We start from the raw sequence: 18,299 nt of genomic DNA on the forward strand, positions 1-18,299 counted from the left end.
ACATACTCTTATTACATCTTTCAGCCTGGCTTGCATATCCGTGATCTCACTGTAACTGCTCTTTCAAAGGCCACCAGTGAGAACCAGCCAAATTTAATCTGCTTCGCTATTCGTCTCTCCTTTAAACTCTGTGCTGCATTTATGCGAATCCCCTCCTCATTCCTCCTCTTGCCTCCCACAACTTTATATTCTCCTGATTTTTTGGATCCCTCTCCTGCTTTTATGACCAAGCATTTGTTTTTCTCTTGCCTCTTCTTCCTCTCCCTAAGCATGGTCCTCAGACCACCTCTCTTCAGCATTCCCACCCTTAAAGAGCTAACTGGCATAGAGATAGAGCTGGCTTTGCATGTTGATAATTCTCAACCTTACATCTGTAGCCCTGATATGTCACCAGAACTCAGGTTACTTACCTATCATTACCATGATGGGTAATCATCATTTGGTTGTCCCATTACCACTTAAATTCTGTCTAAAAGTCAAATCAGGTCCTTTTGAGAAACTGGTAAAATACACAATACATGTTCAAAACCAAATTCATTCTATTTTTCCACCAAATCAGTTTCTCAACTTTCCCGTTTCATACTATAACCATTATTATTCTAGAATAATTTGAGTGCTTAAGATATGTCAAGCACTGTATTTAGAGCTTTTGTAAGTGTAATGATACAGTGGTCCAGGTATTATTTCCTTTTTACAGCTGAGGGTAATGAGGCTCAAAACAAAGACATTCTCCAGGGTCATCTCATCTATTTACAGGGAGAAGTTGCCAGACTCCCAAGTCAGGTAATTCTTAACCACTGTAACATGAAATATATTGCCTTTCAGGTTCCAGGCTCAAACCTCAGATTCAACTTAAACTCCTCCTTTTTCTTCCATATCTAGTAGTATTTTTTTCCCCCTTCATGATATCTCTTGTTCTTTCCATTAGCTCCGTGCTGGGCTGGGAATCGGGCCTAGGTTTGGTCAGAGTTCTACCATGAAGCAGCAGTATAATGGGAGGCAAGTTGCTTTACACCTGCACCCCCCACCCCACAGCCTCTCTTTCCATATCTGTACAATGAGGTGGCTGATGAGGTGACCACTAATGTCTCTTCTGGCATTACATTGATTATAAAGTCCATTTTTAAAATATTTTGTTCAACAGACATCCTTCTCATCTCTTTCCTTCTGTAGCTGAGAATCCATGATCCATCACTGCTTTTATTGTCAACACCTGTGCCCCAGTCTCCCACCCCTTCCAGTTACTGTCCCATTTCTCTTCCACTTTACAGCAAAACTTTTCAAGAGTTGTTTACACCTGTTGTACCCTTTCTTAATCTAATTCCCTTTGTTCTAAAAATTATGCATTTCTATAACTTATCTTCAATTATTTGTTTATTTTAGTGTATATGCTTTGTACATTCTTTTATATGTATAAATATTTCATAAGGTCACGAGTGAAATGAACACACCAGTACCCACCCCAAAGTTTAAAATAGATCAGATCATCAAGGGTTATCTCTGAAGCTCCGTGTGATGCCCTCTCTGAAATGTTCTTCCCCTACTCTCCAATAGAGGGCGACGATTCTCTGCGATTTTATATTTCTCATTCCCTTACCTGAGATTACAGTTCCTCTATACACATAGGCAACCCAACAACATATTTTTAGGTTTTTGTATGTCTTTGAACCTTATGTAAAACAGATGTTTGTAAGACGCTTTTCTTAAGGCAACATCCTCCTGTCAATGAACAGTTTTGCTATCACATATAATGCTGCTATGAAGACTATTTACTTGTTTCCTAATAATCATGTTTAAGAGTTTCTCTAGGGTATATATCTTAAAGTTGAATTGTCAGTTATAGGATATATACACCTTAAAATTTTTTTTTAAGTTTATTTTTGAGAGAGAGAGGGAGAGCGTGCACGCATGAGCAGGGGGAGGGGCAGAGAGAGAGGGAGTCACAGAATCTGAAACAGGCTTCAGGCTCTGAGCTGTCAGCACAGAGCCTAACGCGGGGCTTAAACCCACAGACCGTGAGATCATGACCTGAGCCAAAGTCAGACACTTAACCAACTGAGCCACCGAGGTGCCCCAGAATATATACACCTTTAATTTTACTAAATGATGACAAATTGTTTTTCCAAAGCAGCTGAAGTAATTTACACATTCTCCTCAATGCCTGATATTGTCAGACTTTTTAACTTTTGCCAATATGGTGGGTATAAAATGGTATCTCACTGTGGTTTTAATTTACATTTCCCTGATTTTGATGAGGGTGTACACCTCTTCATATATTTATTGGCTTTTCACGTTTCCTCTTCTATGAAATGACTGTTCATATGTTTCCCCCATTTTTCTATTGTGTTGTACATCTTTTTTTTTTTTTTTTAAGATTTTATATTTAAGTAATCCCTACACCCAATGTGGGGCCTGAACTCATGACCCTGAGATCAAGAGTCACACACACTATTAACTCGAGCCAGCCAGGCACCCCAAGTTGTTCATCTTTTAACTACTGAATTATAGGAATTTTTATTTTTTTATTTATATTTTTCTTTAATTTTATTTTTTAAAATGTTTATTTTTGAGAGACAGAGAGAGACAGAGTGCGAGTGGGAGAGGGGTGGAAAGAGAGGGAGACAGACTCTGAAGCAGGCTCCAGGCTCTGAGCTGTCAGCACAGACCCTGACTCGGGGCTCGAACTCATGGACGGCAAGATCATGACCTGAGCTAAAGGCAGATGCTTAACCAGGAGCCCCAAATTGTAGAAATTCTTAAAAATAAGCTCTGAATACTATTCCTTTTTTAGTTATATTTGTTGAAAATAGCTTCACCTAGTTTGTAGCTTGTTTTACGTTTCTTTTCTATGGTGACCCTTAATGAACAGATTTAAACAATTTATGTGTCAAATTAATCAACCTTTTACTTTATGGTTCCTGCTCTTTGTGCCACATTTAAGAAATCCATTACTGTCCCAAAACATAAATTATTTTTTAATGTTTATTTATTTTTTTGAGAGAGAATGTGCGTGCACACAAGTTGGGGAGGGGCAAAGGGAGAGAAACCCCAAGCAGGCTCTATGCTGACTGCGCAGAGCCCAATATGGGGCTCCAATCACAAACCCGTGAGATCATGAGCTGAAACCAAGAGTCAGATGCTCAACCAACTGAGCCACCCAGGTGCCCCCTGAAATATTTTCTTCTATTCTTCTGTAGACATTTAATGTTTTACTTTTAACATTTACAATTTCTTTTTAAGTAGGCTCAGTGCCCAATGTGGGGCCTGAACTCACAACCCTGAGATCAAGAATTGCACTAAGCCACCCAGGCCCCCCTTCACTTTTAACATTTAAATCTTTAATTCATCAGACTTAGTTTTAGGTACAGATTGAGGTATGGATCATATTCATTTCTTTTCATATGGAAAACCAGTTGCCCTAGTATTGTTTACTGAATGGTTCATTCTTTTCCTGCTAATAGGCAATGTTGGTACTGACACAAATTAAGTTTCCTTATGCTTACGCACTTTCTGTTCTTTCTTTCCCTTGCTCTGTTTATTTCTGAACCAAAACCGAATGATCTTAATTACTGTGACTTTCTGATTAATCGGTGTTTTGTGGGGCAGCCCCTTCAATGTTGTTCTTTTACAGGAGTGTCTTAACTATTCTTGGCCCTTTCTAATTCCATTAAAATTTTACAAAAAGCTGAGGCGCCTGGGTGGCTCAGTTGGTTAAGCATCCAATTTCAGCTCAGGTCAGGATCTCACGGTTGGTGGGTTTGAGCCCCGCGTCGGGCTCTGTGCTGACAGCTGGGAGCCTGCAGCCTGCTTCGGATTCTGTCTCCCTCTGTCTGCCCCTCCCCCCGCTCACACTCTGTCTCTCTCTCTCAAAAATAAATAAACATTAAAAAAGAAATTTTACAAAAAGCTGAATGACATTCCAATTCTCTCTTGAACCTTCCCCAGTCTTGCTTCCTTCTCACCATCTCACAGCATCTGCCGCTACAAGGTCTCTAAGCCCTTCCCATTGTCAGATCTACCAGTCAATCCTGAGTCTTCATCTTACTTGGCCCCTTCGTAGCATTCGACACACTGTTTACTTTCCTTGTGAAATACACTCTTCACTCAGTTTCTATAATATTACTCCTCTGGGTTTTTTCTCCTCCTTCACTAGCTGCTCTTGTAGTTTCCCTGCGCTGGATGCTCCTCTTCCCTGCTGCCAAACATCGGAAATCTGACCACAACATTCCCAGCCAACCCAAGGGCTCAATCCTTAAATCTGTTATTTTCTATCTATACTCACTCTATAGGGGGTTATCTCATTTGGTCCCACAGCTTTAAAATAGCAAATTCAGTTCAAATCTGAATCCCAAATTCATGTATATAAATGCCTACTTGGGGGCACCCAGAGCTCAGTCGATTGAGAGTCTGACTTCGGCTCAGGTCATGATCTCACAGTTGGTGAGTTCGAGCCCCACCTTGGGCTCGCTGCTGTCAATGAACAGATCCTCTGTTCCTCTCTCTCTCTGCCCCTCCCCTGCTCATGCTCTCTCTCTCTCCCCTTCTCTCTCAATAAATAAATAAATATTTTTTAAAAAGTCTACTTGATATCTCTAGTTGAATGTCTGCTGTGTATTGAATATCCAGTAGGTATCTCAATATTCAAAACTGAACTTTTAATTATTTCTCTAAAGCTGCTCCTCCCTTCATATTCTCCATCAGTAAACAGCCTTAGTTTTCTCATCTGTAAAATGGGGATGAAATAATGATACCTGCTTCATAAGGACATTACAAGGATGGAATAAGATGTATGCTAAGTGTGGAGCACAATGCCTGGGACACAGTAAGCCACTCAGTAAATATTATTCGCCCATTTATTCAACAAATATTTATCGAGTACCTACTTGCTGACTATTGTTTCAAGGACTGGAGATAAAGCAAAACAGACTGTTGCTGCTCTCATGGACCTTACATTTCTAGTACATCAGATGGTGATAAAAGCCCTGGGGAAAACTAAGGTCAGGGAGAAGGATAGGGAGCCTTGAAGGAGTGGGTACAGTTTTTAGAAGGACAGTCAGGGGGTGCCTAGGTGGCTCAGTCGGTTGACCTTCCGGCTTTGGCTCAGGGGTTCGTGAGTTCTAGCCTCACGTCGGCTTGTTTTGAGCACAGAATGCACTGCGGATCCTCTGTCTCCCTCTCTCTCTCCCTCTCCTCCCCTGCCTGCACGCTGTCTCTCAAAAATAAATAAAACATTAAAAATAAATAAAAAGGACAGTCAGGAAAGGCCTCACTGAGAAAGTGACATCTGAGCATGGACCTGTGGGGAAACAAGAGCTTGAGCCATGTGTATTATCTAGAGAACAGCATTCTATGAATGGAACAGAGCAAGTGTAAAAGTACTGAAACCGGGGGCGCCTGGGTGGCTCAGTCGGTTAAGCGGCCGACTTTGGCTCAGGTCATGATCTCACGGTCCGTGGGTTCGAGCCCCGCATCGGGCTCTGTGCTGACAGCTCAGAGCCTGGAGCCTGTTTCAGATTCTGTGTCTCCCTTTCTCTGACCCTCCCCCGTTCATGCTATGTCTCTCTCTGTCTCAAAAATAAATAAACGTTAAAAAAATTAAAAAAAAAAAAAAGTACTGAAACTGAAGGGGACCAGTACATCTGAGGGTCAGCAAGGAAGCTGATTATAAGCTTTCCAGATCACAGGCAATCTGATACTTTTGTACATCCTTTAGTAGGGTGCTGGGCATTCAGTAAGTATTTACCACCTTGACTTTGAGTCTTCGACCATTTATCTCATACCTTGTGAAAAATTCTGCTCCTGAGCCAAGATTTCATTTCGTTCTTCCAAAATCTGCATCAAGGCAGCTTGGAGTTTAGGAGGTAGAATTTCACCCTCATCAGATACCTTAAGGGACGAAATTGAGATTTTTCAGGACCTTTGAGAGAGAAAATCTCAAACATATACCAGTTAAATCCCCAAAATTTCACCGGTGACTTTGCATAGATTTTGGCTAAGGACTCAGTCTGAACCTTCTTTCCCTACATTCAGCAGAATTCAGGATGTTTATGGTATACATAGCTGTCTTTAAATATATATATATTTACGACATTTTCTGGTACCTTTCCATCAAATGTCTCTCATCTACAAGTCTTACACTGTGTTACAAAGATCATCCACAAATAAACAGTGTTTCAAATGCTTTGAAAAGAGACAAAGTCTCGGGAAACATCCTTTCTTACCCTGTGCTGAGTGCTCACACACTTATATACAGGTTACCGAGTGTTGCCCTAAGCAGGCTTTGCTAACTCTCCCTTCCACTTTCAAGACCCAGAATAAATGACCACTTTTTTTTTTTTTTTGCCCCTACTGTACCGTGTGGAAATCTCTATTACACCATTTCTAAAACTTTATACGTATGTCCACTCCCCCTTCTCATTGTTAGATCATAAGGTCTGAGGGGCTCAAACTGCGTCTTACCTTTAGATTCTAACAGTATCTAGACATAATCAATGTTGGATGCTTGTTACATTCAATGAAATTAGATCCTTATACATCAGCCCATCTGGATATCAAAGGAGGGTTACCTCTTTTGAGAATGACATTTAATCTTTTCCTCCTTCCTTCTTTGGGAGAGACAGCTATAAACCTAACCCAATTTTTCAGGTCAATCTTGTATGATTGGCCACAGTGTCAGTATGTGTAGGAACTAAAAGTCTTGCCTGAGTCATCTTCTCTAAGTACTTTCACATATTTTCTGTCCAATTATCCCCAAATATTATGTAATCACCTCATTTGTTACTTACCTCCTGTAAGAACTTGTCTGCACAGAGATCAACTATCAGCACCTATGGGATAAAGGAGCTAGGTAAGTTAAACCAGAGACATTCACAGAGACATACATTAGGCACTGCTAGATCAGGAAGAGTGTTTGATTCTTTCAAGCAATGGAAATAGTTTTAAACAAAATTAAGTTCAAGTTGTAGCCCATTTAAATTTTTTTAATGTTTTATTTATTCTTGAGAGAGAGAGAGAGAGAGAGAGTCAGAGCATGAGCTAGGGAGGGGCAGAGAGAGAACGGGACACAGAATACGAAGCAGGCTCCAGGCTCTGAGCTGTCAGCACAGAGCCAGACGCAGGGCTCGAACCCACAAGTGGTGAGATCATGACCTGAACTGAAGTCAGATGCTCAATCGACTGAGCCACCCAGGCGCCCCAAGTTGTAGCCCATTTAAAAGTTAACTCATCTCAGGTGCCTAGATGGCTTAGACAGTTAAGCGTCTGACTCTTGACTTTGGCCTGGGTCATGATCTTGAAGTTCATGGGATTGAGCCCCGTGTAGGGCTCTGTGCTGACAATGCAGAACCTGCTTGGGATTCTCTCTCTCCCTCTCTCTCTGCCCCTTCTCTGGTCATGTATTTACGCATACCCTCTCTCAAAAATAAATAAACATTTAAAAAAGAATGATGGCAGGCACATCTATACGTTAAAGTGACAAACCATACTGAGCAAATACAAGAGTGGACTTTATTTGGGAGTGATGCAAACAAACTATTAAACATTTATGAAATGGAGAGATGAACACTGGATTGTATTAATATTAAAAGAATTGTTATTAAACATTTTAGGTGTGATAATGGTATTGTGATTATGTTTAAAATGGCCTTGTGTTATAGAGATTTATATTGTGATATTTAACAGCGAAATTATATCAGGATATGCTTCAAAATATTATGGTAGAGAGGAGTGGGTAAGGGTAAAGATGGCCCCATGAGTTGGTAAGTGCTGAAGTAGGGTAATTGGAGTTATTTTAACCTTTTGTTTACTTTTACTATGTTTGAAATTTTCCACAATTAAAAGTTAAAAAAAAAAAAGGTTAGTACAAAAATCAGCTGTGTTTCTATACACTAACAATGGACTATCTGAAAAAGAAATTAAGAACACCACCAATCCCATTTTCAACTGCATCAAAAAGAATAATTAGGAATAAATTTAGCCAAGGAAGTGAGAGATCTGTACACTGAAAACGGTAAGAATTGATGAAAGAAACTGAAGAACACAAGTATGTGGAAAGATATTCTGTGCCCGTAGATAAGAAGAATAAATATTATTAAAATGTTCATACTACCCCAAGCAATGCACAGATTCAATGCAATCCCTGTCAAAATTCCAGTGGCATTCATCATAGAAATAGAACAAACAATCCTAAAGCTCCTATGGGACTCCAAGTTCCCTGAATAGCCAAAGCAATCTTGAGAAATAACAAAGCTGGAGGCATCACACGTCCTGATTTCAAACCAGGTCACAAAGTTACAGTAATCAAAACAGTATGGTACTGGCATAAAAACGCACATAGATCAATGGAACAGAACAGAGTCCAGAAATAAACTCATTCATAGTCAGTTTACAGTAAAAGGAAGCAAGAATATGCAATGGGGAAATGACAGTTTCTTCAATAAATGGTGTCGGGAAAAACAGCCACATGCAAAAAAGAGAAACTGGACTCTATCTTATATTATACATAAAAATCAACTCAAAATGCGGTGCCTGGGTGGCTCAGTGGTTAAGTGTCTGACTCTTGATTTTGACTCAGGTCATGCTCTCACAGTTTGTGAGTTCAAGCCCCATGCTGGGCTCTGCGCTGACAGTACAGTGCCTGCTTGAGATTCTCTTTCCTTCTCTCTCTGCACCCCCTCCCCCAACCCAAAACAAATAAACTTAAAAAAATATCAACTCAAATTGGAGTAAAGACTTGAACGTTACGACCTGAAACCATAAAGGGTAAGCATCTTGACACTTGTTTGGTCAATGAATTTTTTGGATTTGACACCAAAAGCAAAGGTAACAAAAGTGAGAAATAAACGAGTAGAGGCATATTAAACTAAAAGCTGCACAGCAAAGGAAACCATCAATAAAATGAAAAGGAAACTTACGAAGTGGGAGAAAATATTTGCAAATTATATATCTGATAAAAGGTTAATATCCAAAATACATAAAGAATTCATACCACTCAATAGCAAAAAACAAAACAAAACAAAACCCAACAATGACCAAAAACTAAAACAAACACCAAATAATCCTATTAAAAATGAGCAGAAGAGGGTCATGTGGCCGGCTCAGATGGTACAGCATGTGACTCTTGATCCTGGGGTCGTGAGTTTGAGCCCCATGTTGGGTGTAGACTTTACTTTAAAAAAAAAAAATGAGCAGAGGAACTGAATAGACATTTTTCCCAAAGACATGCAAACTGGCCAAGAGGCCCATAAAAAGGTGCTCACCATCACTGATCATTAAGGAAATGCAACTCAAAACCACATTGAGACATCACCTCATCTCTGTTAGAAAGGCTATTATCAAAAAGACAAAAGATAACAAATGCTGGAGAAAAAGGAACCCTTATGTACTGTTGGTATGAATGCAAATTGGTGCAACCACTATGGAAAACAGTGGTTTTCCTCTTCAACATGAGGGTGCATGTATCGTTTCAAGAGAGTGATTTAATTTTTATTGGATATATGCCTGGAAGTGGGATTGTTGGATCACACGGTAGTTCTATTTTAAATTTTTTGAGGACTTCAATATACTTCCTAATATACTAGTACTAGTATAGTTCACTGTCCATATTAAAAAAAAAAGATCCTTACCTCCTATCATATACAAAAAAAATTAAAAACTAAAGGCAAAGGGACACCTGGGTGGTTCAGTCAGTTAAGCCTCCGACTTTGGCTCAGGTCATGATCTCACAGCTCTTATGGGTTCCAGCCCCACGTCAGATGCTGTTGTCAGTGCAGATGAGATGAGGGGAGGGGAAGGGGGGAAGGGGAGAGGAGAGGAGAGGAGCGGAGAGGAGAGGAGAGGAGAGGAGAGGAGGGAAGGGAAGGGAAGGGAAGGGAAGGGAAGGGAAGGGAAGGGAAGAGGAGATAGCACCGCACACTAACCATAAAAGGAAAAGACCAATAATTATGACTATATTAAAATTAAGAACTTTTGTGCATTAAAAACATCATTTTAGAGAATAAAAAGGCATGCCACAAAGAGGCTGATACCCAGAATATAAAAATCCCTCTTACAAATCAGTGAGGGTAAGCAATCCAGTAGAAAGATAGACAATGAATTTTATAACAGATGATATTCACATGGCCAATAAAGATGCACACCCCCAACAGTAATCAAGGAATGCAAATTAAACCTCAACGAGAATACCACTCCACATTCACCAGATAGGCTACATCATACAAACTGATGATAAGAAGTGTCAGGAGGATATGGAACAACAGGAACTCTCATACATTGGTGGAGGGGGTTTCACTTGGCACAGCTACTTTGGAAAACAGTTTGATCTTATTTACTTAAGTTGAAGATATGCTTATCCATGACCCAGCAATTCCATTTCCAAGTATATACCCTAGAATTGCATGCACATATGGACCGAAGGTCATGCACATGAATATTTATAGCAGCATTATTTGTAGTAGCCCTAAACTGGAAACAACTCAAAAGTCCATCAACTGTAGGATGGGTATTCACACAATGGAATAATACGCACAATTAGAATGATGGAACAGCTGTTAAACTCATCCACAGGGATGAATCCTACAGACACAAGGTTAATCAAAAGAAGCCAGATAACAAGACATCCAGATGGCCAACCGACACATGAAAAAATGCTCAACATCACTCATCATCAGGGAAATACAAATCAAAACCACAATGAGATACCACCTCACACTTGTCAGAATGGCTAACATTAACAACTCAGGCAACAACAGATGTTGGTGATGTGGAGAAAGAGGATCTCTTTTGCATTGTTGGTGGAAATGCAAGCTGGTGAAGCCACTCTGGAAAACAGCATGGAGGTTCCTCAAAGAACTAAAAATAAAACTACCCTACGACTCAGCAATTGCACTACTAGGTATTTATCCAAGGGATACAGTTGTGCTGTTTTGAAGGGACACATGCACCCCCGTGTTTATAGCAGCACGATCAACAATGGCCAAAGTATGGAAAGAGCCCAGATGTCCATCAATGGATGAATGGATAAAGAAGTATTACTTGGAGTATTACAATCAAAAAGAATTAAATCTTGCCATTTGCAACTACGTGGATGGAACTGGAGAGTATTATGCTAAGTGATATTAGTCACTCAGAGAAAGACAAAAATCATATGACTTCACTCATATGAAGACTTTAAGAGACAAAACAGATGAACATAAGGGAAGGAAAAAAAATAATATAAAAACAGGGAGGGGGACAAAACAGAAGAGACTCATAAATATGGAGAAAAAACTGAGGGTTACTGGAGGGTTGTGGGAGGGGGAATGGGCTAAATGGGTAAGGGGCACTAAGGAATCTACTCCTGAAATCATTGCTTCACTATATGCTAATTTGGATGTAAATTTTAAAAAAATAAAAAATAAAGTTAAAAAAAGAAGTAATTATAATAAAAAGTAATATATTTGGCTACAAAAAAAAGAAGCCAGATAAAATATATGTCTACACACTGCACATGAATCCATTTATAACAAGCTTAAAACCAGACAAAGCTGAACTATACTGTTTAGGAATAAATGGGTAGGATGTAAAACTATAAAGAAAAACAGGTAAATGAACACCATAATGGTCAAGACATGGTTACCTTTCATGGGGGTGGGAAGGGAACAGTGACAGAAGGTGGCCTGATGGAGACTTTTCAAGGTGTTGGTGGCATTGTCTCCACCGCTGTGATGTTTCCATTCCATTCCAATGTGGCTTACGTAAGCATTCACTTTGTGATAATTCATTTTGTTTTGACCACACTTCTCTATATGTGTGTTATATTTAAGACAATTTTTTTTTATTTTTTTTAAATGTTTCTTTACTTTCGAGAGATAGGGAAGAGCACGAGCAGGGGAGGGGCAGAGAGAGAGACACAGAATCCACAGCAGGCTCCAGGCTCTGAGCTGTCAGCACAGGGCCCGACGCGGGGCTCGAACTCACCAACCATGAGATCATGACCTGAGCCGAAGCCGGACGCTCAACCGACTGAACCACCCAGGCACCCCTTAAAACAACTTTTTAAGTTAACCCAGAGTAGCTCTTGTGTTTGACTTAAAACAAACAAAAAGACCTGCCCTTCGGAATAACACAAGAACGAGCCCATGGCACCACCACAACTTTGGATTCATGTGCACTATGGAATTTTTCTCACTTTAATAAAAAGATACAAAAATAGGATGGCATACTATATGAATATTGTCTTTTAATACGAATGACGACTCCAACACTCTTAAAGGCAATCTGTTTTCATTTGTCAGTGCCCTGTCTTTTCCACAGGTACTATTTCTCCCATCTCACCTCTTCAATGGGGAGGTCCTGGAGCTGCGGTAAGGAGCAAGACAGGATTCCAATAAGGAATGGAGTGGGTGAGCACACGATGTCGATCATAGATGCTGGTAGGACTGGGATGTAGGTATGCTGCCAGGTGAACGGATACAGTGTGGCAACCACAGCATGGCCACATTTTGACAGGGTGCTGGCCAGAGAAGAAAGCAGACAGTGTGACGCACTCAACACGTGGAGAATGGTTCAGATAGGATGTTACAGAATTACCTGACACCGGTTAGTGATCACAGATGAGCGATTCTGTGAGGACTCATTAATTTTTGACATTTTGTTTACATTTTTAACTTAATTCACAGAAAAGTTTTAGTCTTAATCAGCTTTTCCCCACAATTTATATTGCTAAAAGTTAATGTGTACTTAGATAAAGGAATGCCAACTAATTTCTTGTTTGAGTATAGTTGACACGCTATACTGATGTTACCTTAGTTTCAGGTGTCACCAACGTGACACTGGTTTCAGGTGTAAACATAGTGACTCCAAGTCTCTCCACATTATACTATGCTCACAAGTGTTGCGACCACCTGTCACCTTAGCATTACAGTATCATGGACGATATTCCCCATGGTGTACCTTTTATCCCATGACTTATTCATTCCAGCAGTATGAACATTTAACAACGGTTTAAGTAAAACACATTTAGAAAGATAAATTCACTGCAATCCCAAAGTGACGGCTATAGCCTAATGCAAAATAGCTCTGGATTACTGACCATTTGGAATTATCCACGTCACTATGGCATTAGGTAACTGAGATCCTCCAGTTTTTGTAAATGCCCAAATTTTAAAATAGTGAAAACAAGTGAAATACCAGTAGGAAGTGACATATTTTACAAATTTCTCACCTTAGGCTGTTGGCAACAAAGATTACCCTCCGTTCCAAAAGGAGGGAGGCACAGACCCGGATGAGATTGCACACACTCAGGCACTTAAAGAGACATTCAAAGTCAACATGTTCTAGTCGGGAATCCAATGGTCGGCAGAGTTCAATAGACTGAAATGAAAGAATTCGAATCAGGGGAGTTCAGGTTGGAAAACAATCTATAATGACACCATTAATGGATCCTGTCATTCTTTTACAGGGGAAATGCAGGAAAAAGGTTTTGCTACAGAGTTTGTGAAGCTGTCTACAACTACTCCCAAGACCTAACACCTAATTATTTCTTTTAAGGATTTTATTTTTTTTTAAATAATCTCTATACCCAACATGGGGCTCAAAATCATAACCTTGAGTTCAAAAGTCATGTGCTCTATTGACTGGACCAGCCAGTGCCCCCTAATAACTTCTTTTCACGCTGTAAGTTTCTGGTAAAACCTTTTATTTTACCAGACAATAGCATGTATAATCATCATTTATCACACTGCTATTGTTACAAACGGGGCTCAGTCTACGAAAGGCAGAAAACCTCTAGCTCCTAGACGGCTCGACTATCTCACAACTGGACCAACTCACAATGTCTCACAACTGGCCATTTCACCAGTGATTTTTGGTACTAAAACACATTCTGCACAGTTTATGGAAAAGGGAAATCTACGCCCTGAGGCTTCTGGAAATTCTACCTATTAGTGTAAGGCCTGCTTTTTGGTGGCTATCAAGCCTTTTTCAACATGAGCTAACTTACCCCATCGCCAGCCCCAGGGAGGTAGCTCTTAACTGTGATGGTGCGTCCAGGAGCTGGGAAGGGAGCTTCCATGACACTTCGCATGAATGGGTAAACCAGGGCTGGAGACATTTCCCTTCTCTTCTCCACTTCATCCAGAATCTGCACGTGCAACATATGTTACTTTATTAGGGACTCAGTTCAAACACATAAGGAACTACCAAACTTGGTGCACAAGCTTGCAAATTACACCAACAGATTTTAAGACAGATAAGCTTCCGCAATGAAAAAAAGTTCATTAAAGGCCTCGTATCTCTTGGGGGTATCTTTATATCTCCAAGAAAAGTTACTCAAATCAATCCACTCATTTTTAGAAGAGGAGCTCCTTTCCACCTCCCTATGGTAGGGGCAGAGAAGGGGACACCGACCATGATATCTTGCAGTTTGAGGTCTGGGAAAGACTCATGAGGCAAGGTAAGCTTCAGGCTACGTTCCCCTTGAAGCTGGGAGGTTTGGCAAGTCAAAATGAGATGACGCAACAACATAGTGACTCCGGTAAACTAGACAAATGTAAACATAGTCTAGTCTAGACGAATGTAAACCTTCAAACTTGTGGCTCTAATCTACTACTGAGAACGCTTCCTAAAGTAGTATGCTAGAGTCTGTGTCACAAGATGTAGCCCAGTGAAATCATCAGAAACAACACGTACTCGGAGCCCAGGAAGCACAGCACCTTTCCCAGGGCTCATTCTACACTCACCTTGGAAAAAAGGTTGAAGCAGCCCAGGCGGCTAACCATGCAGTACACCTCAGGGAGTCGCTTCCCTTTGCCTTCTGGCTAAAACAAAACACATCAAAGCAAAAATGACGCGGCACAAGTCTTTGTTAATTTGAACTATGAATACTCTCTTAGTACTCTTTAGTACAGAGTAGGAACCAAGGCTAGATTGGAAAATGCTAAAAAAAATGATAGCATGATTTATTCCAGGTTTAGTGGCAGCATCTAAACAAGAAGCAAGTAACTCAGAGCTCCCGCGAATGGCTTAATTCACGCCATCCCTTGAATAGACCCAGGCTGATATTTAACCACTCTGTCATTGGTTTCTTCATCTATTACAAACACACAAGTAATAAAAGAAGTCCATACCCTTCTTATTCTGGGACACTCGTTGCTAACTCCAACCTCGCTCTTACTAGTTAAAGCTAATGCAGCTTCTTTAATCCATGGGTGATTATGCAGCCCTCAAACTCATCTAGAAAAATAGAGTTTCTGAAGTTCCTAGTCTGATTCTATTGTTTCTTTTTTTTTTAGTAATCTCTACACCCAGCATGGGGCTCGAATTCATGACTTCCAGATCGAGAGTTGCACACTCTTCCGACTGAGCCAGCCAGGTGTCCCTGGTCTCTACTGAGGACTCTATTGCCCAACCCTGCCTGTAGAACAAGACTGGTACTTACCAAGAGCTTCTTACAGTAACCAAACCAGCGGCTCCCATCTTCACCAGTTAAGACAAAGGAGAATGTTTCACTGAAAAAAAAATAGTCGATAGGTGAGATCTAAACAACTAATTATTACATTCTTCATGGAACAAACTATTTTTTTAAGTTTGTTTGTTTAGAGTAGGGGGGAGAGAGAGAATCCCAAGCAGGCTCCACACAGTGCAGAGCCCGACGTGGGGCTCGAACTCACAAACTGTGAGATCACGACCTGAGCTGAAGTCAGACACTTAACCAACTTAGCCACCCCGGCGCCCCAGAACAAACAATTTAAAATTAGTGTCCAACAGCAGTCATTTTGTGATGTAAGAGGAGGCATTAATACCACATTTATTGCAAGCCACCTTCCTCCTGAGGAAGAATGTCCAGGCCTGAGAATATCTTGCCTGACACTGTATGTGTGAGAGAGAAAGTACAGGATGACCTTCTGATGCCACTGCCTTTTACTTTCTTATTTACCCAGTCTAGCTATTAATAAAGCCTATTTTCCTTTTAGTGAATATCTGATAAAGTCTAACATTTAGGAAAGGTATTTTTCCCTTCCAAATTCTTCTATTTAGTTCCGAGAGGTCCTATGGAACAGTGATTGGCAAAGGGTTATATCCTTAACTATAAAAGTTGCTAGGAAAATTATCAGCTCCTCACCGGAAACATAAGCAAAAGATTTGCAGAGAGGAGCACCTGGGTGACTCAGTTAAGCCTCCGACCTCAGATCAGGTCATGATCTCACAGTTCGTGAGTTCGAGCCCCACATCGGGCTCTCTGCTGTCAGCATAGAGCCCACTTCAGATCCTCTTTCCCCCTCTTTCTCTACTCTCTCTCACTCTTGAGTGCTCTCTCTCTCTCTCTCTCAAAAAAACATTAAAAAAAAGATCTGCATAGTTTATAAAAAGAAGACCAAGAAAGAAATTCATCTGCATAGTTTATAAAAAGAAGACCAAGAAAGAAATTCATTAATAATCAAAGAAATCCAAATTTGAGCAGTGAATACATACATCTATATATGGCCAAAAACAAAGATTGAAAGGGAATATGCCAACATATTTAGTTATTATCCCTGAGTGCCAGAATGCCAGTGACTTATAACTTCCGCTTTTTATTTATTCCTCTGTATTTCCCAAATGTTCCAGAAAAAAAAAAAAACCCACATAACTCATTGGGCAGAAAAGCCAGCTATGGAGCGGCCAGGCCATTATGAAAGAAGCTGCTTTTGCAGTTAGCAGTGCACCTGACAGCTTAAGACCATAAGGATTGATGGTTCAGAGAGGAGAGTGGCCATCAGGCCAAACTGGTTAGGCGAGACAGCAGCTCAGACTGGAGGCAAGGTGAGGCAGAAAGGCAGAGCAGCTACTTAGGCAACAGCCGAGGCTCTCCTCCAGCATGTTATCTGCATGTGACACGGTTCCAGAATCACGAGTTTCGGCCTAAATAGCACGGTCAATAATTACAGTTCTGAACGGAGCAGTTATCTACTTACAAGCAGGATTCAGGGAGGAAAACTGTTTACTAATTGAATACAGTTCCCTCGAGATACCAGGAAGAAATTCCTTGTCTTCCCTTCTCAATAATGCTCACACCTCCCAATCTGGATCCTCCCTTTGTACAAGTTTCGCAGGGGAACGTACAATCTGGGCTGTGGCTTCCGTCAACTTGAAGGAGAAACAAGGTGCAGACACCACTGTTTTACCTCCTAAGTAGGGTCCCTAAGCCCAAGTCCTTTTTCCTTTTCTGTCCACTTGGTGGCATTTCTGATTGTATATAAAACGGAACTTTCCCCCCCAGAACTGGCCAACTGCAGAGCTTCTCAAACTCGTTTTCCCTTTGACACTGAAACTATTCCATGTTTTTCTTTTTTGAACTCACATAGGAAATGTTCTAATTCTGTTTCTTCCTTTCCTCCCACTGCATCCTTGACCTGCTACAGTGTCCACATAGCTTTAACTGCTGGCTCTACCCATTTCTCAAACATTCGGATTCTATTTTTGCAGTTCCAAAAATGAGAAATCAGATTAAGGAACCCATTTACCTCTTGAGTTCTGAGGTTGGCACCCAGTCTTTTGAGTCAGGAAAACAAAACTTGGGGATAACTTTGAGCCTCTCTTCAGTGTCTTTGGACTGCTTAAAGCCATGATCACCCTGAAAAACGGAACATTTATAGGTGACTAATATTCTACGTAAGCAGAGACTATATATACAAAACAGCCTAGTCATGGGAAAAGAGGTCTCTGATAAGCCTAAGTAGTCATCTCAGCACAGTGTTGTGTTGTTTCACACGACAGGAAGGCCAAGGCCAGTAATCACTGAAGATACACTGAGAACACGGTTACTAAGAATAAAGAATCCTATTTTGACATAGAAATGGTTACTTGTGGAGATCCTATAATCTGATGTAAGAGGAGTGACTGAAAATAGTTTCTAGTCTAGAGGTAGAATCGTAATTCAGGATTCACATACTAGTGGAAACCCAATATTTTAATAAGTCATGGGACATAAAATAAAAACCTATTCTATAGCACACTGATAGCAAAAGCCCAGTTAGTGCCAGACACTCTCTGATCAATAGTCAAAGGTGTTTTGAATGTTATTTAGAAAAGATACTATTTTGGGGCGCCTGGGTGGCTCAGTCGGTTAAGTGTCCGACTTCAGCTCAGGTCATGATCTCACGGTTCGTGAGTTCAAGTCCCACGTCGGGCTCTGTGCTGACAGCTCAGAGCCTGGAGCCTGTTTCAGATTCTGTGTCTCCCTCTCTCTCTGACCCTCCCCCGTTCATGCTCTGTCTCTCTCTGTCTCAAAAATAAATAAACGCTAAAAAATTTAAAAAAAAAAGAAAAAAAAAGAAAAGATA

The 18,299-nt window shown here is 40.6% G+C and overlaps 1 protein-coding gene across 3 annotated transcripts in view; it reads right to left on the minus strand.

Annotated features, from left to right (window-relative positions):
- DENND2C (DENN domain containing 2C) overlaps positions 1-18,299 on the minus strand; it is an 89,178-nt gene that overhangs the window by 4,879 nt on the left and 66,000 nt on the right. For all 3 annotated transcript variants that reach the window (XM_027058283.2, XM_027058281.2, XM_053214637.1), the window contains 8 exons: positions 17,481-17,590; positions 15,416-15,485; positions 14,718-14,795; positions 13,979-14,119; positions 13,202-13,350; positions 12,313-12,490; positions 6,786-6,827; positions 5,781-5,886 (listed from right to left, as the gene is read on the minus strand). In XM_027058283.2, the coding sequence (XP_026914084.1) occupies positions 5,781-5,886; positions 6,786-6,827; positions 12,313-12,490; positions 13,202-13,350; positions 13,979-14,119; positions 14,718-14,795; positions 15,416-15,485; positions 17,481-17,590 (874 nt within the window). The remainder of the gene's footprint in view (positions 1-5,780; positions 5,887-6,785; positions 6,828-12,312; positions 12,491-13,201; positions 13,351-13,978; positions 14,120-14,717; positions 14,796-15,415; positions 15,486-17,480; positions 17,591-18,299) is intronic.

The sequence above is a fragment of the Acinonyx jubatus genome, chromosome C1 (genome assembly GCF_027475565.1).
Source record: "Acinonyx jubatus isolate Ajub_Pintada_27869175 chromosome C1, VMU_Ajub_asm_v1.0, whole genome shotgun sequence".
Classification (NCBI taxonomy): Eukaryota; Metazoa; Chordata; class Mammalia; order Carnivora; family Felidae; genus Acinonyx; species Acinonyx jubatus.